This window comes from Pseudophryne corroboree, chromosome 3 (assembly GCF_028390025.1).
Source record: "Pseudophryne corroboree isolate aPseCor3 chromosome 3, aPseCor3.hap2, whole genome shotgun sequence".
Lineage (NCBI taxonomy): Eukaryota > Metazoa > Chordata > Amphibia > Anura > Myobatrachidae > Pseudophryne > Pseudophryne corroboree.
The window spans coordinates 418,291,773-418,316,046 of NC_086446.1; the positions used below are offsets into that span (position 1 = coordinate 418,291,773).

At 41.5% G+C, this 24,274-nt stretch overlaps 2 protein-coding genes across 2 annotated transcripts in view; one reads left to right on the forward strand and one right to left on the reverse strand.

The window, feature by feature from the left end:
* GGT7 (gamma-glutamyltransferase 7) overlaps positions 1–24,274 on the reverse strand; it is a 198,515-nt gene that overhangs the window by 165,792 nt on the left and 8,449 nt on the right. The window lies entirely within an intron of this gene.
* LOC135057846 (ubiquitin carboxyl-terminal hydrolase CYLD-like) lies at positions 407–23,263 on the forward strand. Its single transcript, XM_063963585.1, has 12 exons — positions 407–568; positions 2,134–2,570; positions 4,608–4,734; positions 6,651–6,789; positions 6,877–6,984; positions 7,529–7,608; positions 7,722–7,788; positions 9,522–9,654; positions 14,578–14,686; positions 16,228–16,346; positions 17,639–17,831; positions 21,975–23,263. The coding sequence occupies exons 1-12, from the start codon at positions 532–534 to the stop codon at positions 22,160–22,162; spliced, it is 1,737 nt and encodes a 578-aa protein (XP_063819655.1). The 5' UTR covers positions 407–531; the 3' UTR covers positions 22,163–23,263.

The following is a 24,274-nucleotide window of genomic DNA, read 5'->3' on the forward strand; positions in this document are numbered from 1 at the left end:
CCTCAGTCACAAACTAGTCGCATCGGCATCCAACACAGGTACGAGGGAGTCACATCAAAGGGGAAGGCGTCACAGCTCGAGGTTTGTGTATGCCACTGACTGAATAGATTTCAAAGTGCCTGACTCTGATTGGGAATAAGGCCCTGTATGTACAGCACACTTTCAACTACAGAAAGCATAATGGAATTCAACAAAGACTACCTTTTTAAGCATACCCAAAATTGATACTTGACAATGGTTGTTTACATTATTGGTAAAACTTTTTTTTTGTTGTTGTTTGTTTGGTTCTTTTTTGCTTTTTAACATTTGTCTCCATCATTTTTGCCCCTGTAAATTTGGACCATATCTGATGTCTGTCTATTTGTATATTTACATTTTTTCATTCTCCTCTCTCATAATTAGGTGGCTAAGTTATGCCATTGAATAGCACAGCCTCCTAGTAGTGGCCACGTTGCTGAGTATTGAAGGGTGGATCCCACAAGTTACAGCCTGTCATTGCTGGAGCATAAATACAGCTTCTCTGGAGCACTGATGACAGACAGTGATAGCAGAGGACCAGTCTTGCCAGGTGAGTTACAGAGAACACGCAGTATGGGGATGATTGGGACTTGTTGATGTGGTGTAATTCTGTAAAATAGAATAATTCAGTTTGACACAATGGATGAACAGAAGTAGAGGAGGCAGTGGGAAGATGGGAGATTGTAAAAGTGCATCAGTGCCCAACAAGTAAATACATGTGTGATTGTGCTGCCATAAAATCGGCAGTTAATACTAATTGTTTACAACTTAAAGTATTTTACGTTTGTTCTAATAATTAGAGATAATTATTAATAACTGAAATGACAAGTTTATATAGTACATACGATTTTTTTACAGTTATGTTGAAACAGTTTTCTTTCATATTTTTCTGTATTCAATAGAGCTAAGTAACAATCTAATTTTTGATATAAGAAATACAGGGAGAGTTATTTATGAACATTTCTAAATGGTGCAAATCTGTACTAAAACCACACAAAAAAAAATCAATAAATTTAGCTGTCTTAGACAATACAGCCTGACTTACTGCTTATTTTTAGTGAAATTGGGTACCTTAATGACCCATGGGTAGACAAAATGGCTAAAACAAAGATACAAATAATGTAGATGGTCTTACTAATAGCTATATGGTTAAAACCCATGTTGTTGCTCTATACAAAACACTTGCACATGCATAATTCCAATTATTCTCTCATTTTAGATATAATTAATATTTCCTATTTGAAATACTCCACCACTGTTTTTGCTGTCTATTGTACAATTACAGTTTGTCTTAAAGTAATCGTTAACTGTCAGTACTTACCGACATATCTTACTATAAACACACCCTCCCAATTGTACAATGGACTTAAAATATGTATACATAAACATAAGTCATAGCTTACACTAGAAGACTAGAAAGAAAGAAAGAAAGAACACCAAAATTCACATAAATACACAATACATTTATTTTACACTGAAAAAAAACCCCACACTTTTGAAACTAATTAGATTTCATTATAGTTCACTAACTAGATTACATCAGAAAAAAGTAGAACAGGGTTATTTTAGCCCAAAACAGTCTAAAGGTGGGATACACACGTAGCGATTTTTGCTTGATTTCTAAGCAATCTGACTAGAAATTAAGCATACATTACTACACAGTGGTAGCGATGCGCAGCCCAGCACATCGCTATGGCCGATACTAGATTGGTCTGCATGCAGGCACAATCTAGTCAGATCGCTAATTTCACCGCTGGGTGAAGTGAGCGTCCCTGCCCCCCCCCCGCCCCCCTATTGCTCAGCACACATGTGCTGTGTGCTGAGCGTGGGGGGGGGGGGAGATGTCTACTGAGCATTCTGTGATGGATTGCTCAGCACACATCTCCCCGTGCGTACCCCACTTTAGGGAAGTATTTATCAAAGCATGGAGAGAGAGAAATAAAGCACTAACCAATTAGTTCCTGTCATTTTTAAAATGAGAGTTAGAAGCTGATTGGTTAGAGCTTTATATCTTCAATCTCGTCCCATGCTTTGATAAATACTCCACTTATGTTTATACTGGTTATTGTGTCTTGTTTGTTTGTAAAATAATAACATTTATCATATTTACTATAGTTACAGGTTCCAAAATGACCAGCATGAATTCCACATCTACTTCTCGGAAGCCATTTATTGTTGTAAGAGAGTTTATGACTGGCCGACACAAAGTTGCCTCTGGATCTATAGGAGTTTTCCTAGACAGGGAGCAGACCCGTGGTCGTATTCTGGATCTCCCATCCCGTCCAGAAGTTTCAGTGAGGAGGAATGCATTACGAGTGCTTGGGAGAAGAGAATCAGCCTTCTTGTATGGGATTGGATCAACTCAAAAGCGTCTTAATCTGATGGCCAATGAAAAGCTGTTTCTGGCAGTATGTGGGTTACAGATTAGTGATGTTGTCAGATTGCGATACCAAGGCTATGCTGCAGTGGGTGTGGTCAATGCTATCTGGGAGCTGACTGAAAAATCAGGACTATGTGAGCTTACAAAGTTACTTATTGAGGTGGAACTCTTGGTGAGTCAACTTATATTTATGTGTTAAATGTGTGAATTAATTGTAACAGAACTTGGGAATGGAAGCTGCAAAATGTCTCCTATTGAAAGGTTAGGACAAGCTGGAACCTCAGCCCCCAATGTGGCCTTCTACTTGGAGCTATAAATCAAGGGTGCAAACCTCAGAAAGTAACCAATAAGGTGTGCAGCAGTTCTAATGAGGACCAGCCAGTCCTCTACAGAAAGAAAAATAAAAAATGAAGAGCGCTGGTATACAGGTTTGCATCTAATCAGAAAATTCAAACTTTTATTAATATCAATGAAACATTTTTTTTTACTTCTGCTAAAAACATATAATAAAAAAATGACATAGACAGACCTAAATGTAAAAGGTATTATATCTTAAATGTTCATCTATATGTCCAATATAATTGTTAATAGACCTGGAGAATCGCTGGTAAGCAAACTGAAATAATTAATAATTTGTATTGGTTCAAAAAAGTCCTTAGATTATAATGATTCCTAATAGGAATAGTGCACTTGTTGCAGATCCCTCTGAGAAGTTCATGTAGGTAAAATAGACTTAGGTACTGTTTCCTAGTTAGAGGATTCTATTATAACAAAAAGAATATAAACTTATTAGAAAGTCCAGTAGAAAAACTGTGAACCACTATGTTATAAAACAAGATTTCTCTCCTAAGGGCTGTATTCAATAAGTGTCGGAAACTGCCGTCTTGTCGTAAAGATGGCAGCTTCCGACAGATTTAGGTCGGAAGGGGTTCCGACCTATTCATTAGGGCACTGTTTTTTGCGACAAGTTGGGAAATCCGACTTGTCGGAATACACAGAGATCGGCGGCTTTAGACGCCGAGCCGCATGTATTGTTGGAAGCGCAGCCAAACCCAACAGGTTTTAGCCCTGTTTCCGGCAATGTCAATCTGACTTTAAAAAAAGTCGGATTGGCAGTGTCGGGAACGGGCCAAACCTGTCGGGTTTGACCGCGGCACTGAATACTGACCTGTTGGGATCCGACAGGTATTGAATATACCCCTAAATGCACCTATTCCACTATTTTATTTATTTAAACAATCTCATTCTGCAGAACAAAATCCTGTTTATGCATTTGTGGAAATCTACCATATATTAAGGAACGCCCCTGGAGTGCCCTACTTCTCTAATCCGGTAGTACAGATTTTTGTGTCCTCACAGATGCTGTCATCCTTGTCAGCAAATCTAAGTGCACACCTGTGAAACAAATATATTAGTGCACTACAGTTGATCAAGTAAAATATTTCTACACTAGTTACCAGCCCATCAAAATGACGGAACAAAATAACAGTAATGGCAGCGTCGGTGGCTGTGTGCGCTGAGCAGTGCAACACTGGTATTGCTCCATCGGGTGCCATGTAGTGGCTGCCGGTACACAAAACACTTGAATTCCCCCCATAGAGGTGAGAAGCAACATTAGCCTTTTGTTATATAGGATTTATGTGGGTGGTTGTGTGTCTAAAGTAATGCACTGCTCAATAAATACATATTTTAATATAGGATTATACATTTTCAGTCCCTTAAAATATTATTTGAAAATAATGTTTTCCTATTACAGCAGTGTTTCCCAACCTCGGTTCTCAAGGCACACCAGTCCAGGTTTTAGTGGTAGTCATGCTTGAGCACAGATGGTTAAATCAAATTAACTGAGGTACTTATTAAGTCACCTGTGCTCAGGTATGGCTATCCTTAAAACTTGGACTGTCAGTGTGCCTTGAGGACCATGGTTGGGAATCCCTGAATTACAGAACTGATGATTGCTATATTGGAATTTTTAATAGTATTCCTTTGCTATTGTTTTTCTGCATGCATTATACCAAAAATTAGGCTATCTAAGATACAATTATGGGAAATTGGGTTTATGCATTAGATACAGTGTAACTAAAATCAATCCTTTTTCAACTTGCTCAAGTTTAGGTCTGCTGATTACCTTGGTAGATTAAGCAAAACACTTATGGTCAATAAGTATTTTGAATGACAATTGTTTTCAAGATGTGTTACTATTTTACAGGATGGCGAATGCTGCAATAATGTCACCCCATTGTTAAAAGTAGATGTTGGTGAAGTGCTGGCTGTGAGCTCTAGTGTAGAGCACCATCCTCACTACAGGGAATTGGGACCCAGGTTGGATGAAGAAGGTGAGGGTTTAAATACATTCAATTACAGTATTTAAGGGGATGTGTAGAAAAGTAGTTTTAAAGGTCTGGGCATTTTTGGATATTGTAAACATATACTGTATATAGTGGTAAACTAATATTTTGGAAAAGGTGCAAGATCTTTGACGTAACATGAATGTGTCCCAGTTGATCCGTACAGCAATTACCGTGATGCAATCGTGCGCAGAACGCACGTCAATGTAAGCAATCCCGGAATCTGATCCGATTGTGTCATGTCATGCCATGAAACCTGTATTTTTCCCTGTAAGAGACCACACACGTGTTTGAGGGATAATTATCACTAATTACATATTTACTAAATTTATGTCTGTTATTACTGTTACTGGCCTGCACAATAACTAATTTTACGTATGTATTATACTGAAAATATTTACTACCCTGTCTACTTTGTGGCCTACTTCTATGAAGTCATTTCTTGCTTGAACAATAATAAGATGTGCTGCACACTTCAGAAGGATAAATATATTCTTAAATTATGTCTAATCCACTCTTCATTTCTCGCTAAATTGTGTGGTGGCAGTCATACACGTTAGGCAACTCTTTGAATGTTTTTTGTTGTTGTCAAGCACCTAGGAAGATATTTAATATTTATTTGTTGTTCATACTATCGCTGTATCAGTTGTTTAACCACAGTAAATTGGTAAATACAGCCTTCATAGCTATATGCATATATGGAAGCAGGGGCGTAGCCAGAACTTTGAGGGCCCCATAGCAACATTTTGAAGGGGCCCCTGTCATAATAATTCTAGAGACACATCTCTCCGCAGCAGTTGTCAATTCTATGCCCCATAATAGTGCCCTAGTTGATTTTCTGAGACATATTAGAAAAATGTATGTAACACGTGTAACTTTGACAGGGAAGGTGGGCCCCATAGCGGCTGCACTCCCTGCACCTGTGGTAGCTACGCCCTTGTCTGGAAGTTATTTAACATATTAAGAGTGGGCTCAGAGGGTCTGTATTACTTGTGTTGGTTCCAGGATCTTCGATTTGCAGTATTATTTTTTCCATATTGATATTCTTAATTTATTTATATTCAGAGCTTTTAAGAATAGATTCTTATTACTGTTTTATTATATTTACCTCCCAAAAGAATTCAAGGTGATATGTACACATCCTGTTCTAATAGCACTATGGGAGAAGATAGAAGAGGGGATTAATGTGTCTATAAATCTACCCACCAGTGGCAGCTGTTAGACATACGCTGGTGGCACCATGTTAAACACACGCATTGGAGCAATTGTTTTGCAACTGTGCATTCATCGAAGTCAAACTGTGCATGCGGAGCGATTGTGTCCGTACACAGTCACAGTTGGGATTTCAGATGCACACACATGGATAAGTCTATGGGAAATGTAGTGGGTGTTCCTAGGCGATGACAGGAAGGTAGTTTAGTGCACACACAGGGATAGTCTGCCTTATCGGCATGTTATGGGAGTGTTGCGGGTATGTTGGTGAATGTGGTTGCGTACACCGATGCTCAACTGCTCACATAGGAAAAAATGCACCTGCCATAGGACTGATGCAAGTTTCAGTGGTGTTACTGATGGTGCACCAAAAAACGCACCAATCGGTATTTTAGCGTCTCCGGATACTGAAAGTGGGTGGCTCAGTCTTTGCACATTCATATGCATGGGTGTACACCAGGGAACGACTTTGTAGCAGCATTTGTATGAAGTCGCAGACTGGTGCCAGCCAATAGACGCAGACACGGATACGTTTGTATCCGACTCACAATCAGCACTAGAATGTTTGTTGGTTTAATATAAATAAAGTAAAATAATCACTCATATTAACAGATATAATGTTACATTATTAGGTAGGATTAAATTGTGAATTAGTTAGCTGCTAAGAATTTGACATTTGTGTGCATCCACAGACATTCACAGTGTCCTTGAGGACATATTAAAAGACCACCCTCCTGTGCGTGAATGTGATGTTCTAGAGCAGATGGTTGGATTGAGAAAAGGCATTCAGGGGCACTACAACTCCTGCTATCTGGATACCACCATTTTCAGGTAAAGCCAAAAAGATTCACATTGACATACAGAATCTGCCCAAGAATGAACATTTGTATTCTAACATATCTCTTATCCTTCCGATAGCCTGTTTGCCTTCTCCTCTGTTCTGGATCACATCTTGCGTTCTCCAGATATCTGTGATGCCAAAGTACAACGTATCCTGAGGCAAGACATCGTGAACCCACTGAGACGGTGAGCTTGTGCTCGGCACACAAGTCTAAGTCATTGTTACGGCTGGCTTGTACTGTAGGCTATCTCGAGTACAGTTAGAGATTTATACTGAGACAATGAATGCTATTTATTACATTGCTGAAAGGTGCATCTCTGTGTCCTATTAGCAATGTATCTGCACTGATTTGGGAAAAGTGAAAATTAATATTTTCTGTAGTACAATGTACTTAATAAATCAATTATATATAAAAAAAAATATTTCACAATACAATTCAGTGAGCAGACTTATCTGTTCAAAACAAGCTATCCTAGGGTACCCAGCGCAGTTACACGAAACAGTTTTAGTTAGACATAGCAAAAATGTGAAATGACATGTGGACATAAAGGTGTGAAATACCCCCAGTCCTGAAGGCGTTACACTAAGAATAAGACATTTTACCTCACTAAAAACCTGTTAGTATCTTGGAGTGAGACTTATGACACTACAATCATGTCTATGATCAGCAATACCCGTTTGGGAGATGTGAGAGCCTTACTACATGTCATGTATCTTGTCACATTACAGGACTGGATTTGTACATGCTGCCAATGTCATGAAGCTCCGAAAACTGCTGCGATGTGATACATTTGTTACAGAAGAAAAAGGTTTGTCAATCATTATCTTATGGACAGCTCAGACTATACATTTTGCATTTAATGGGAGACGTATCACCTTTGTACACATTATCTTGCCATTAATCTCAGACTCTTTCTCTCAGATCCTGAAGAATTCCTAAGTGCATTACTACATGAAGTGCTAGCAGTAGAGCCACTTTTAAAAATCAGGTAACGTTTCCTAAATTTCACAGCTCTCTCTATACAGTAACTGCTTTTTTTTTGCTTCTTGTTTTCCTGTATCTGTCTGGATAGATTAATATTCCAGTAGTGGTTGAGAACCCATGGACTCTGGGCATGCTTGGATCAGAGGCGTAACTACCACCATTCTTATTTTTTAAATTTGCCTCTTTGCGTCTACCTCTAGTTTACCGCCATTCTATAACAACCATGCTCTAGTTCAGCAAACTTATTGCAGAGAAGAATTACCACCAGGACAGCCCATTGCATCATAAGGACCAATCAGAGAGGACACTGTGTTCTCCAACTCTAGTCTGATTCGGAGGCATGGTGTGTGCATGGCATACCATGCTATTCAATCAGAGAACATGCATCTGATTGATCATGTGATGATCTGATTGATCCACATGGTATAGCCTTGTAGTATCTGACTGTGGAGCTAAAGATGTGCTGTGAACAGGCACATGCTAGCTGACTGGCAGCAAGGTTATAAAATGTGAGCTTGGGGCTGGTTGTAAGGAAAAGACAACTGGGGTGAAGAGAGAGCGAGGGGCAGTTGTATTAAGCCTGGAGAAGGGATAAAGAAGTGATAAAGCAGTGATAAGTGCAAGGTGATAACGCACCAGCCAATCGGCTCCTAACTGTCAATTTTCAAATCTGTAATGTTTGGCTGGTGCGTTATTCACCGTGCACTTATCAATACTTTATCACTTCTTTATCCCTTCTCCTGGTTAATACATCTGCCCCAGAGAGACAGGAGGAGAAAGGAGAGAGCTTGCGGGAAAAGAGAGCGCTATGGAAATGAGAGAACTTGGTGGAGAAAGAAAGAGCTAGGGAGAAAAAGGAGAGAGTTAGGAGAAATTAAAAAGAGCTTAGATGAAAAAAAGAGAGCTAGGAAGAGAAAGGAAAGTGCGTGGTGGAGAGAGATGTTTGAGGCAGAAGAGGGAGAGCTTTGTTGGTGGTGGTGAGGGGAGAGATTGTGGGAAAATAGAGCTTGGGGCAGAAGAGAGAGCACGCGGTGGTGAGGAGAGAGAGATAGCTTGGTTGAGAAAGAATCTAAAGGGGGGTACACACGGAGAGGTCCCTGCTTAAAATCTAAGCAATCTGACTAGATTGCTTAGATTTTAAGCACAGATTTCTCGTGTGTATGCCCCCCAGCGATAGCGATGCGCGGCCCCAGGCATCGTTATCGCCAGTGCTAGATTGAGCCTGCATGCAGGCTCAATCAAGCGAGCCGCTCACTTCAGTGCTGTGTGAAGTGAGCGGCTTCCCCCCTCGCTCAGCACACATCGCGCTGTGCTGAGTAGGGGGGAGATGTGTGCTGAGCGGTCTGTGATAGATTGCTCAGCACACATCTCTCTAATGTGTACCCCCCTTTAGGTGAGAAAGGAAAAAGTTGGGTAAAGAAAGAGAGAGAGAGAGAGAGAGAGTGTGCTTGGGGGAGAAAGAAGCCTGAGAGAGTAAAGTGATTTTAATGCAGACTGTACAATAATTGGATAATTGATTCCAGACTGATTGCAGTGTTGGTAACTGTCATATTCAGTGCTGTCACAAATTGGCAGAGTTAATAGAAATACTGTGTGCAGTACCTTGAATCCTTCTACATGAATCACAATGTGGTGTAAATCAGACAAATAACAGTGGATAGCAAAGAAAGTGATACCATCATTGATTGTAAAAATATGACAAATTACTGAAAGTGTTATTATTTCTCCATTCCACAGGTGTAATAATAAGATTCAGGAAAGTAACAGCTATCAAATCATTGTGGAGAGAGAGGGAACAGCAAAAGTTCCCAGTATCCAGACACTGATGGAAAGATCATTTCGATCATATGAAGACCTCAAGTTTAACCAGGTGATATCACTTTCCAAAGTATTAACCCCAACCCTTCTCCAGATGTCACTATACTGAACTCCATGTACTTGGTACTCAATAGCAATATTTCTCCAGTAAAAACCAGGAAGCAAACTTATTGCATTTTCCAACATAGGGCAGTACGGATGGTGTAATGGTTAGCATCGCTGCCTCACAGCACTGAGGTCATGGGTTTGATTCCCACCATGGTCCTAACTCTGTGGCTCTTGTATATTCTCCCCGTACTTGCGTGGGTTTCCTCCGGGCACTCCAGTTTCCTCACACAATCCAAAAATATACTGGTATAATTGGCTGCCAACTACAACTAACCCCAGTGTGTGATGTAGACTAGATGGGCTGTAAAATTCTATGAACTTATGCTATACACTAACATTTATGTCATAAGTTGGTAAATAAAGAGGGCTGTTCCTGAATTGTACCCACCCCTTACCCCAAATGTGGAATATTCCAGGCATCACTGACTGGAGAATTCAAAGTAAAAGAAAGCTCTAAATATATAATACATAGAGAGCGCTATTTTGTCATATATAGATAGAAATTTATTAGTAGCAACAGTTACTATTATAATTTCATTTTATATATATATATATATATATATATATATATATATATATATATAAACATTGGATAGGTGAATTCCTAAAAAAATATCTAAAAATTAATTAAAAAAAGTAACAGATGTGTAGATCCACCGCTGGCGATCTAAATGAAGTACCCAGATGAGTTAACAGGTAACTGTATGGAGTCTCATATTAACAGGCGCTGAAGCTCTTGCGTTATGCTATCACCTTAACTCACCGCTCCGTGAAGCTTTCACGTTAAGTTGCAGTCTATAGTGTTATAAGTTGTGTGGCTGCAGAGGGATGAGTCCCGTCGGTGAGAGTAAGGGAGGACGCAGCTGATACTGGCTTGATACAGCGGCTTCAAATATCTGCTCTATACAGCGGCTCCTTATACGGACTGGCAGCTGGTGTTTGCGGCTGATGGTGTCTCCTTATTGAGGCTCCTTAGAAAAGCTCAGTTTAACAGCTCCTATAGAGGGCTGGCTGTCCGGCACAATAGCAGCGTAGAGGCAGCAGCTGATGACGGCTCCTTACAGAGGCTTCTTTAAACGGCTCCGTTTTACCGGCTACTGTGTGAGACGGGCTACTAGGAACCAGTGCAGTGCTTGGGTAGTGAAAGACTCACAAACTGTAGTGGAGCTCCATTGTCGGCTGTAAAGTTAGTATTTGCTTAGCACAGCAATGGGTATAGCGGTCAGGATCAGCACATCAGAAATAGATGAATAGGAGAACCATGACGCGTTTCTCCGCTAAAAAAAAAAGGGATCCGGTCTGAAGATCGACAGTGTCTAGGTCGACAATGTTTAGGTCGACCACTATAGGTCGACAGTCACTAGGTCGACATGGATGGAAGGTCGACAGGGTTTCTAGGTTGACATGTGCTAGGTCGACAGGTCTAAAGGTCAACATGAGTTTTTCACATTTTTTTTTTTGATTTTTTTCATACTTAACGATCCACGTGGACTACGATTGGAACGGTAAAGTGTGCCGAGCGAAGCGGTAGCGGAGCGAAGGCACCATGCCCGAAGCATGGCGAGCGAAGAGAGCCATGCGAGGGGACGCGGTGCACTAATTTGGGATCCCGGTCACTCTACGAAGAAAACGACAAAAAAAAAAATATATCCTCATGTCGACCTTTAGACCTGTCGACCTATCACATGTCGACCTAGAAACCCTGTCGACCTTCCATCCATGTCGACCTAGTGACTGTCGACCTATAGTGGTCGACCTAAACATTGTCGACCTAGACACTGTCGATTTGATGAACCACACCCAAAAAAAATATGCGGTTTCCTCAGAAGGTATTCTCAATGTTCACAAGGACAGGTATTTAAATAACAAGTATTCAATCATGAAACAGCTACTAATTATAACACAGGTGTGATCTCTTTAATTAGAGATTCACCTGGTGATTACCCTATCCAGAAATACAAGTTTTAATCCTTTATATTAAGATGGTTTTAAAAGGATTATTTTGTTTTGTTTTTGCTATTATTAGCAATAAGTGCAAATAACCATCAAATAAATATTATAACTAAATATATATGTATTTTAAAAACGGCATCAGTCTGGAACATTGCACATAGCAGTAAATACATATATACGGTATATATTTAGCATAACGCAAGAGCTTCAGCTCCTGTTAATATGAGACTCCAAACATTTACCTGTTAACTCATCTGGGTACTTCATTTAGATCATGGGTCTTCATCCTGTGGCCCTCCAGCTGCTGTGAAACTACACATCCCAGCATGCCCTGCCACAGTTTTGCTATTAAGGTATGCTAAAACTGAGGCAGGGCATGCTGGGATGTGTAGTTCCACAGCAGCTGGAGGGTCGCAGGTTGAAGACCCATGATTTAGATCGTCAGCGGTGGATCTACACATCTGTTACTTCACCTATCCAATGTTTATATATATGTATTATGACATTATAATAGTAACTGTTGAAACGAATACATTTCTATCTATATATGACAAAATAGCGCTCTATGTATTATATTTTTGTATAATTTAAATAATTGCAGATTATTTTGTTGGGAGCAGCTTTACTTGTCCTTTATAGAGAAATATTTCTAATCCAGAATATTATAACTATAATACTATATTGCGCCTGATTGGTTCTTTAAAAATTGCTTTTTAAAGTTACTATATATATATATATATATATATATATATATATATATATATATATATATAGTAGAAAGATCTACCTAGTTAGTGGTTACCAAGGACATCGTTACATACTGTAGGGCAGGCTTTTTCAACCAGTGTGCCGTGGCACACTAGTGTGCCGCGACCAGTTGCAAGGTGTGCCGCGGAGCCAGAGCAGCTTCCTGCACCTTCAGAGTGAACTATTGGCTCGGGCTCTTCTTAGAGGATCAGTCGTGCTCCGACCGTGACCTATGCCTTGAAGACGCGGCGGTGTGATATCATAGGTCACGGACGCTGCGTCTCGCCACCCAGCCTGCCTACCGTCTGCATACACATCTTCCAGTTCCTGCCTGCATACACAGCTTTCCTTGCCCACCCACTTCCACACCTGCCCGACCGCCCGCTGCTCAGTATTCGCAGCACTCCACTATGAACAACCCCCGCCACTGAGAGACAGGGAGGAGGACAGCTGACCGGTAGGGACTAATATTTGTTATTTTATTTCTCAGGTGGGGAACAATAAGATTTATGTGGGGAGAATAAGGATTTATGGATTTATGGGGGGGAATAATGTGAATAATTCATGAGCAAGCAATAGGATTTATGTGGGGAGAATTGTGATTGATTTGTGTGTGAGCAACATGATTTATGTGGGGAGCAATGTGATTGATTTATGTGGGGAGCAATAGGATTTATGTAGGGAGCAACATGATTTATGTGGGGAGCAATGTGATTGATTGTTTTTTTCTGTGTAGGCCAATGTACAGTATGTGTGTTGTTGTTTTTTACTGTGAGGGCCAATGTTTGTTTTTTGTTTTTTTTCTGTGGGGAACTGATGGTGCGCCTTGGCAATTTGAACATTTTGTTCGGTGTGCCGCGAGTAAAAAAAGGTTGAAAATCACTGCTGTAAGGGATGTGGATCATAGGGTCGATAGTAATTAGTTCGACCTATTGGTCGACAGTGACTAGGTTGACACCTGAAATAGGTCGACATGGTCATTAGGTCGACATGAGTTGTTGTTTTTTAAATTGTGTCCTTTTCTTTGTAAAGTGACTGGGAACCCCAATTAGTGTACCATGTCCCCTTGCATGGCAAGCGAGCTTCGGGCAAGGTGCCTCGCTGTGCTCAGCACAGGTTACTATTCCCAATCGTAGTCCACGTGGACCGTAAAGTATGATAAAGTTCAAACAATGAAGAAAAACAAATGTGAAAAACTCATGTCAACCTTTTCATGTGTCAACCTAATGCATGTCGACCAATAGTGGTCGACCTAATGAGTGTTGACCTAAGTGCTGTTGACCTAAAGCCTGGATCCCACTGTGGGCATGGGTTGTTATCGTGGTATTTAAAAATGGCTCTATACCTTCCTCTTTCCAGTCCCTATGTGTCATTAATATTCCTTTCAGACATAGGACCCGGGAATTTCTCTGCTTCAGACCCGGGATTTTCACCTCTGAAAAATCCCGGGTTTTTGCTGGGACCCCCTTTTCACACTAAACCTGAGACCTGGGAAATTCCCGGGTCGACCCCTTTCAGACATAAGCCTTGTCTGCCCTGGCAGCCAGGTCAGACCAGGCTAATCTCATGTCGCGTCTTACACACACACACACACACACACACATCACACTCGTACATTTACACACGTCTTACACATAAACATGTCACACTCAAACACACATACATGTCATATACACACACATGCCAAATTCATACGCATGCACACACACACACTCTCACTCACTCCAACAGGCCGCCTCTCTGTTTTTTGGCTGCGCCGGCTGCTTCAGCTACTTACAGCAGCATGGACTACAGCAGCCGGCGCACGCCCCCTCTTCACTCCGGCCTCCAGCCTGCCCCGCCAATCAGGTGCGACCTGGGAGCAAATTCCCGGGTCGCACCTTTCAGACCTAAGTCAGGTCGTCTTCCCGGGACTCAAGTCCCGGGAAAAACCCAGGTCAATTGCAGGGTTGGCGACCCGGATCACGTTCCCGGGTCAGTGCCTTTCAGACATACCAAATTCCCGGGTTGGTGCGCGTTCATGTGCAAAATCCCGGGAATTTGGAGCATGTCTGAAAGGGGTATAAGTCACATTAGCAACAGGCCATTATGTACCCTCTATCTAACCCTGTGACATGTAGCTTACACCTGTCTGTGCCGCCATCTCATGCATCCTGTCTCCTTTTAGGTTCCTTGCTGCCTTATCCTTCAGATGCCGAGATTTGGAAAGAAGTTTAAGATGTTTCCTTATATCTTTCCTTCCCTTGAACTGGACATCTCTAATATGCTATACACAAGTAATTATTATTGTAAAGAAAATTATGCAAATGGATATAGAAAAGCTAATACAGGAAAACAAATAGTCAGACTCAAGATTTTACATATTGTGCTGGTAGAGCATCCTAGTATAGACAAATGAACTGAATAGATAAGAGAAACATTGGAGCATAATCTACTATATAAAAGCGAAAATTTGTCCTTCTGTCATTCTATACAAATCCACAGTTTACAAGCGAAGATCGTGAAATTTTACATACGAGCCTATTAAAACACGGCTGGGGCAACTAAAACAATTAGAAATCCCTGGCACCCCTAGAGGGGGGGGGGGGGGGCAGCAGCACAGAGTATATCAGGAGAAAGCATAACTCCGGAATTGCTGGAGCAATGTACTAAAAAATTGGTACACATATGCCTTACAATCTGGGAACAAACACTGTGGGGAAAAGACACCTCTAGCACCCCTAGGGGTGAGGCAGCAGCACGGAGTATTTCAGCAGACAGCATAACTCTGGAATGCCTGCAGCAATTTACAACAAACTTGGTACATATATGACTTTCACTCTGGAAACATACACTGTGGGGGTCAGACACCCCAAGCACCCCTAGGGGTGGGACAGCAGCACAGAGTATGTCAGCAGACAGCATAACTGTGGAAGGCCTGGAGCAATTTACACCAAACTTGGTACACATATGACTTACAAGCTGGGAACAAACACTGTGGGGGTAAGGCACCCCTAGCACCCCTAGGGGTGAGGCAGCAGCACAGGGTTTTTTTTTACCAGCAGACAGCATAACTCTGTAATGCCTGGAGCAATTTACACCAAACTTGCTACACATATGACTTACACTCTGGGAACAAACACTGTGGGGCTAACACACCACTAGCACCCCTAGGGGTGGGCCAGCAGCACAGACTATATCAGGACATGCATGATATGTCAGTGATGACAGGGCTGCATGTGACAGGGCCAGTGACATGATGTGAGGAGGGGAATGCAGGACAGGTAGCACAAACCCACACACTGAGAGTTATATAGTGGAAGTAGCACGGACCCCCAGCAGCACAGAGTATATCAGGAGATACATAATGTGCTGCGCTATATAAGAAACTGTAAAAAAATCGATAATTTCACAGGGGCACTGACATGATGTGAGGAAGGGAATGGAGGAAGCAGGAAGCCACAGACTGAAAGTTGTATAGTGGGAAGAGCAGGGTCCCTTGGCGGACCAAAAAGGGGACTGGCCACTACACAAAGTGCGTCAGGGAAGCAAGATATGCCTATAGACTAGATCTCCAACCAACATAAATTAATGAACAACTATCATTCTAATTTATCATCCTCATCCCATAGCGAAGCACAGCTATCTACAATGTTATTTATACTGTGTGTTTAATATTTAAACTTATTTTCATAAGCAGACATTCTTAAAATCCCGGGCAACGCCCGGTACTCCAGCTAGTAAATACATAAAATAGGTTCCTGTGTGGTACATAGGGCATTTTACTCTGTCCTCTTGTCACAATATAAATGTGATCTCTATATATGTTTGTCTGCAGGAAGCCGTGTTTGTTGCCTCTGCCTGAGTCCTGCCGATTATGAATGTGCTCAGTGCCTAGCAGACCCACTTACCACTGATGGACACATTCGCCAGTTCTGCCAACTTTGCGAGAAACAGGTGAGCAGTGGCCAGCACAATTGATGCTGCAATTCAATATCAGCCTACTGATTATAGCAGAGTAAAGGAAACTGTGGACATATCCACCCAGTCAACATTAACTAAACTTGGGAATAAACATATACAAAGTAAACCACAAAAAATACTAATTATATCAGTTAGTGGGCAATTGTTATCACTGATTTAAAGATGACATTCTCCCACTCATATAGACGTCACACTGTACCTTAAATTTATGTGGTGCAAATAGGTGTGGTGCACCTCTCGCAAACCTGCCATTTTCATCTACAAAATATTTCCAGGATCAGACCCTTTCTCACCCAGGATGCTACTAAGACCATTATCCACTCACTGGTCATCTCCAGACTGGACTACTTGGCATCCCTGACAAATGCCTCTCTCCACTCCAATCTATCCTCAACGCTGCAGCCCGGCTCATCTTCCTCACCAAAAGCACTACGTCCACCTCCCCTCCCCTAAAAGCCCATCACTGGCTTTCCTTCCCCTTCAGAATCCATTTCAAGCTTCTCACACTCACTTACAAATCCCCCACCCACTCCTCTCCCATTTACATCTCTGACCTTATCTCTCTCTACACTCCCACGCCGCCTCTCTTGCCTACTGATTACTTCCTCCCACTCCTACCTTCAGGATTTTTCATTTGCTACTCCCTTTCTTTGGAATTCTCCACTTCTCTACAGAACTACAAATGGGCTCTTAAGATCCACTTCTTTACCAAACCCAGCCTAATCTCATTCTAACCCTACTGTTCCATGCTCACTGTCTACCCCATCTGTGTCTCCCCTGTCTGTCTGCCCATCCATTTAGAATGTAAGCTCTCACGAGCAGGGTCTTCAACCCTCATGTGCTTATCCTTCGCTAACTTAAACTATCTTCAACGGCACCAAGTCCCATGGTTTTCTGCCACCCTGATACTTTTGTCAGTATCATCTACTGCTGTAGCTATGTGTATAGACCCTGTAGGTGTCCTATAATGTCTTCAACTGTAAGTCACTATTTTCCTGTTTTGATTATTTTGTTTATGTGCTCTGTACTTGGGCTCTGCAGATCCCTTGTGGCGCCATATAAAGGATAATAATAATAATAATAATAATAATAATAATCATAATAATAATAATAATAATAATAATAATAATAATAATAATAATAATATGAAGCATTATGGGAAAGTAGCAATGGTTTGTGGATATTTACCCTTGTAATATGTACCAGACATACTTCCTCTGTCTGTAAGGTAGGTTCTCATACTTTGCCTGTTTTTGCATTCACAGGTTCATTCAAACAAACAAATGCATGATCACAGGCCTACTAGACTGGAAATACAAAATAGTGGTGCAGTCCCAAGACAAAAACTTGAGTTGCTGGCAGTTCTCTGCATAAAAACCAGTCACTTTGTCTCATTTGTTAAATATGGACCAGGCAAAAACTCCTGGGTGTTCTTTGACAGCATGGCGGGAAAAATAGGTAAGTAACACAGATATCTGTGGTGTTTGCTACAGACCAGAGTATACTTAAAGGAGGCTTCTGTCTTCATACACCTTTAAATTAGTTGTATGTACATGCCCCATCACAAAATCTTTACAATGCTCCATCATTCCGGAATGCATTCTGTTTGTTTACTTTTCAACAAGGCTTTTATTATCGAAGCCTTGAATGGCAACTTAATACACTTCAAGAGCCATTTTTCAGGCCCCCTAACTTAAAAGATAGCTTTTTTTACTCTTTAAGTTAAAACAATAAATACAGGCAAAGAAAAAATACACTACATGGCCTTAGAACTGAAAATACCCTTCAGATTTCTTTAAATGCCACTCTAATACCAATTTGATATAAAACCCCATCAACGTCACCTCACACACAGTGTATGCCGGTAAGAACTGTAGTTACCCAAACCACAGTGCCCTTCTATAGCTAAGTTTGACATACATTAAATTCAGTCAGTCTTGTTGAGCAACTAGATCTGCCTATTTACTGAGGGATATTCAGTTAGCCCCAACCATTTTTCACTGTCCCCCCCCCCCCCCCCCCCACAAACAAAAAAAAAACAAAACAAAAAAAAACAGCCTTTTTTTGCGTTTTTTCCCCCAGTGATCATTATCGGGCTATTCACTTAAGTCCTGTTTTTTTTGGGGGAAAAATGTCCCATTTTCGTGCAATAACACATGGGATCCAGGAAAAGTATCCAGACCCATGTGTTATCGCCGGCTTTGAGGGCTGCTTATCGGGGATTATGTACCTGGAGATGCCCGCACATGCATACAGTGGTGCCAAGAGGGGCGGAGAGCAGGTACTGTTTACTTGGTCCCGGGCCTGTTGCTCCCCCCAATGCCTTCACATAGGCTAGCCCAGCGCCCCAACCTCCAGAAAGTTTATTTTAAAATATTTTTAGACGAGGGAGACTGACCACACCTCCCTGCATTGACCACCTCCCCCTCAGATTTCCTGGGCCTGCCACACCTGTCGGTGCCCCTGAATGCATATGCTTGTTCCAGAGAATGCACTGGGCCTAATTCAAGGTTGATTGGAAAAGCTAAATCTCCCTCTAATGGGCAAAACCATGTGCACTGCAGAGAGACAGAGCCGGCCCTAACCAATATGATGCCCTAGATTTTGGCTGGTGCCCCCTAGCACCACCGCTGGTACCGCCTCTGACCTTGCACCTCTTTCCCAGCACCATCACCCCTCACCCATAGCAGTCCTTATTTTAGTGTTTGTACCACCTATATTTTAAATAGGAACAGTGCGCACATTTGGCGCACAGCCCAAAAAGGAGTGTGTTTTTGCTGGCAAGGTGCATGGCCACACAATAGTAACCCCAATTCCAATTACGCCACACAGTACTGCAACTTTATTCACATTTGATCATGCGATAGTGTCCATAATTCATATTACATCACACAGTAGTATCACTTTACCTTATAAATGTTACTCCTCACAGTAGAGCCCCTTATTCACATTACATCACACTGAATTGCTCCTTATTCCCATTACACCACACGCTATTGCTCTTTATTCACATTAGACGACACAGTAGTGCCCTTTCTATATGCAACACCACATAGTAGAGCACCTTATACACATAATGCCACACATTAGTAATGCATTTATACACAATTCCACACAGTAATGCCCCTTACACATATGAGACACATTATTAGTGTCCTTATAAACATAATGCACCTTACACATTAGGACAACCTTTATTAATGCCCTTTAACACATAATGTCCCTTACACATATGCCGCACATTATTAATGCCCTTATACACATAATGACACACATAGTGCCCCTTTACACATATGTTGCACATTATTAATGCATTTTTACACACATAATGCTCCTTACACATATTCCGAACACTACTGCACAACCAACCCACTCACATGCACACAGCACTCACACTGCCACTAACACTGTGACCTCTGCCTCTGCTTGGATACAGATGTGTCCTCATAAATCTTGCCTCAATGCTAATGTCGGGCACCTTTTTTTAATGAATATGCATCTTATTTGCATTGCTATGTGGCTAGGATGAACAAGCAGCTTCTGCTGATCAAACTGATATGCAGCATGCCCATGGGGGTAATTCCAAGTTGATTGCAGCAGGAATTTTGTTAGAAGTTGGGAAAAACCATGTGCACTGCAGGGGAGGCAGATTTAACATGTGCAGAGAGAGTTAGATTTGGGTGTGGTGTGTTCAATCTGCAATCTAATTTGCAGTGTAAAAATAAAGCAGCCAGTATTTACCCTGCACAGAAATAAAATAACCCACTCAAATCTAACTCTCTCTGCACATGTTATATCTGCCTTCCCTGCAGTGCACATGGTTTTGGCCAACTGCTAACAAAGTTCCTGCTGCGATCAACTCAGAATTACCCCCAATATACTGTGTGAGACTGTGGCTGTATCTGCATATAAAATGCTACACACAGAATATAGGCATACCACATATAATTTTAATCAGCAGAAGCTGCTGATGCCCCTAGGCATATCAAATGCCCTAGGCAATTGCCTAGTTTGCCTATGGCCGGCTCTGCAGAGAGAGTTAGGTTTGGGTGGGTCATATTGTTTCTGTGCAGGGTAAATGCTGGCTGCTTTATTTTTACACTGCAATTTAGATTTCAGTTTGAACACACCCCACCCAAATCTAACTCTCTCTGCACATTATGGGCCTAATTCAGAGTTGATCGCAGCAGCAAATTTGTTGGGCAAAACCATGTGCACTGCAGGGGGGCAGATATAACGTGCAGAGAGAGTTAGGTTTGGGTGGGGTGTGTTCAAACTGAAATCTAAATTGCAGTGTAAAAATAAAGCAGCCAATATTTACTCTGCACAGAAACAAAATAACCCACCCAAATCTAACTCTCTCTGCAAATGCTATATCTGCCCCACCTGCAGTGCACATGGTTTTCCCAACTGCTAACAAATTTGCTGCTGCGGTCAACTCTGAATTACCCCCCTATATCTGCGGCACCTGCAGTGCAACATGGTTTTGCCTATTAGAGGAAGATTTTGCTTTTGCGATCAACCTTGAATTAGGCCCACTGTGTACAAACAAGGAAGATACACTCTTCAAACAGGCATCTACCCTGCATCAGCCACAGTATGTTCAGCGGTCTTACCACACATCCAGAAAGTAACTTGCGGCTGCCTATAGTGAGAATTATGGGAATTTGAAGTGAGCAATCGGTAGTGAATAAAATAAAATAAAAAAATTAAACATTTCTGGTCAAGTTTTTTTTTTTCTTTAAAGCTTACCACCTATATTAATTAGTTTAGTGGGCTATGACTTCAGGCCAAACGCATTGGATCTGATTCTGTGCTCCTGAACAAATTGTGTTGCACTGCAAGGGGTGCAAATACATTTATTTTTGGCACGCCCCTCCCAAATCTGCACATTTTAAATCTGCCCACCTGCAGTCTAACATGGCCAATGTGCAGTTACTTGCTTTGGCTGACCAATCTAGAAGAGTCTAAGGGGGGTAATTAAGCAGCTCTGACAATTTCAGAGCTATTGAAATAACCCCCTGCATATTCAGTTGCGGGCCGTTTTCGCTTGTTTTTAATGCATTTTCCTCACTGTCTTTTCACTTCTTTTTTTTTGTGTGAAAAGGCATTGATGAAAATGCCTCAAAATTGGCGAAAAAGGCACGCATATTTGCCAATGCGAAAACACGTGGATCCACATGTTTTTCGCTCCTGCTGAATTTTTCGCCTAGGCAAAAAAAAGTCCCTGTTATTTAATAGGACGAATCCCCATTTGCCCTAAAAAATAGCGAAAAGAGCAGTTTTTATGCCTAGGCGAAAAAACGTCCCTAATTGAATACCCCCCTAAAACAGTGTCATAAATGCTCAATACACTCTCCCAAACTGAGGTTATTATTAGATTGCCATCTGTATTTCCCTTGAACAGGAGTCAAAAGGGTAGAGAATCTACTGCATCTACCTGCGAGGATTGCCTTTTTATTAAATTTTTTTAATTTTATTTACAAATGCCTATAATGCAAGAGATTTATTTTTCTTTATTATAGTCTCTTTCACCTTTTTATGTAGAAGGCAAAATAACAAGCTCCCATTGTGAATTTTCAATACTCTGTTTTACCTTAGGTAATGAAATTGGTACAAATGTTCCTGTGGTTCGCACCTGCCCACAACTGGGAGACTATCTGTCTATGTCTGAGGAAGAATTCAGTGCTGTGGACTTCACAAAGATGGATGCCCTGTCTAAGAGGTTTTTTTCAGACATTTACATGTGCATCTACCAGTGCCCAGATCGCAGCATGCAAAGTGGCTGATGTACAGACTCTGATAACAAAAGACACTTCTTGGAAAATTGTGTTCCTCAGTTGATTTTGGTGAATATTGGATCAATGAAGATGAAAAACACAATAGCATTTGTGACGGGAAAGATCATACCTAGCAGTGAAAGAAGCATGCACGTAACCAACATTGGAACAACTGTAGCGCATCTGGGCGTCCTTTCAATTTTAATATGTAAAAGGATAACATTTCCTGTTTTTCTTGAACATGCAGTAATTTCAAGAAAGCTATTTTTTTTTTTAATATATATCGGGGAGGGGGGGGGGGGGGTTCTACACCACCAACAGTTGTTCCTGCTCCTCCTTTGCTGTGGTTTTCAAACTGTGTGCCGTGGCACCCTGGGGTGCCCTCGGTTGGTGGTCCATAACCAATTCAAATTATTTATGGTCATTGTGATAGGCAAAACCAGTGCTGGTGGCTGTCAATCATAAAATATGTGGACAAACAGAAGCAAATCTTGTCCCTCACCACATAATTCAACCCAAGGATGACATATAAACACAATTTACTTAATTTAATATGTTTTTCTAAGTTTCTCAATAAGAAACTTTTGGCCTAAGGGAGCCATGAAAAAAAATTGTTATGCTCTAGGGTGCCGTGATACAAAAATGTTTGGGAACCACTGAGCTATATGATCATTCTCTGTTGCTATAACAAGGTTCACACAGTTCAACATTTTTAGAAGACCATTAAACTAAAATATTAAGTTGGCTTATATAATAGGGGCTCTGATGAGGTTTCAATCCTACATGCAAAAGTTTCCTTAACAGAAGAACCAGACGATATTTGCAATAAAGTGATGGCAGGAGGGGGGATAATTCTATACAGACTTCCAGACATTAATCCCATTAAGGAAATATCCAGTTAGCCTATTTTAGATCCCTTGCAGACTGATAAGAGAGAACGAACGATGGCACTTAACAGCTACTATGGTGTCCAGCCCCCCAAACCCTGTTCTGTCAAACTTGTATATGTGTATATTTGTGCATGTTACTAGAAGCTTTCTTATGTAAATCAATTTGTGTCTTTGATGTGTGGACCTGTAAATTAACAATTTATACCCATATACACAGCAAGAAGACTAGATGGAATAAAGTTACTAGTATTGCATACAGTTGGTATGTCTCTTGTTTACTCAGGTTAACAAAAAAGCCATGGTATATGCTATTCAAAACAGGATATCGTCCAGATGGTGGCCTTCATTGGTGATACACATTTGTAGTCGATTTCTGAAGTTTCGCATCACTTGGCGGCAGTGGCGTAACTAGAAATTTTTCTCCCCCAAGCCAAAAAAATCTTCAGCGCCCCCCCCCCCAATCTCCCGTCCCCCATAATTGTCACTAGTAAAGGGACAAACATGCGCGCGCGCCGCAAAAAAGGGTGTGTGGCTTCGTTTAAATGGGCGTGGCTTCACATAAAGGGGCATGACATTGCAGGAAAAGACTACCTTATACCCCAGTTTTGCAACCTGCACGCCCAGACGTTAGCCACCACAGGAAAGAAAAATAATCCTGATTCATGCCCCTTACATTATTTGTCATTTCTCTAACGTCCTAAGTGGATGCTGGGGACTCCGTCAGGACCATGGGGTTTAGCGGCTCCGCAGGAGACAGGGCACAATAATAAAAGCTTTAGGATCAGGTGGTGTGCACTGGCTCCTCCCCCTATGACCCTCCTCCAAGCCTCAGTTAGATTTTTGTGCCCGGCCGAGAAGGGTGCAATCTAGGTGGCTCTCCTGAGCTGCTTAGAATAAAAGTTTAAGTTAGGTTTTTTATTTTCAGTGAGTCCTGCTGGCAACAGGCTCACTGCTACGAGGGACTTAGGGGAGAGATGCCCAGTATACATTATGCCACATACTGCAATGGCCCTTAGACATTATGCCACACACAATAATGCACATGACACAATATGCACACACCGTAATGCCCCCGACACATTATGCCACACACCGTAATGCCTGTGACACATTATGACAGGAATCGCAATGCCCGTTATACATTATGCTACACACTGCAATGCCCCTGATACATTATAGCACATACAATGTCTGTGACACATTATGACACACACCGCAATGACCCTGAGAC

Bases quoted from the DNA above. Each gene is read 5' to 3' on its own strand.
- LOC135057846 (XM_063963585.1), top strand. From the start codon at position 532: ATGACAGACAGTGATAGCAGAGGACCAGTCTTGCCAG. The intron at 6,790-6,876 runs GTAAAGCCAAAA...TCCTTCCGATAG, and splicing joins CTGGATACCACCATTTTCAG to CCTGTTTGCCTTCTCCTCTG. The intron at 6,985-7,528 runs GTGAGCTTGTGC...GTCACATTACAG, and splicing joins ATCGTGAACCCACTGAGACG to GACTGGATTTGTACATGCTG.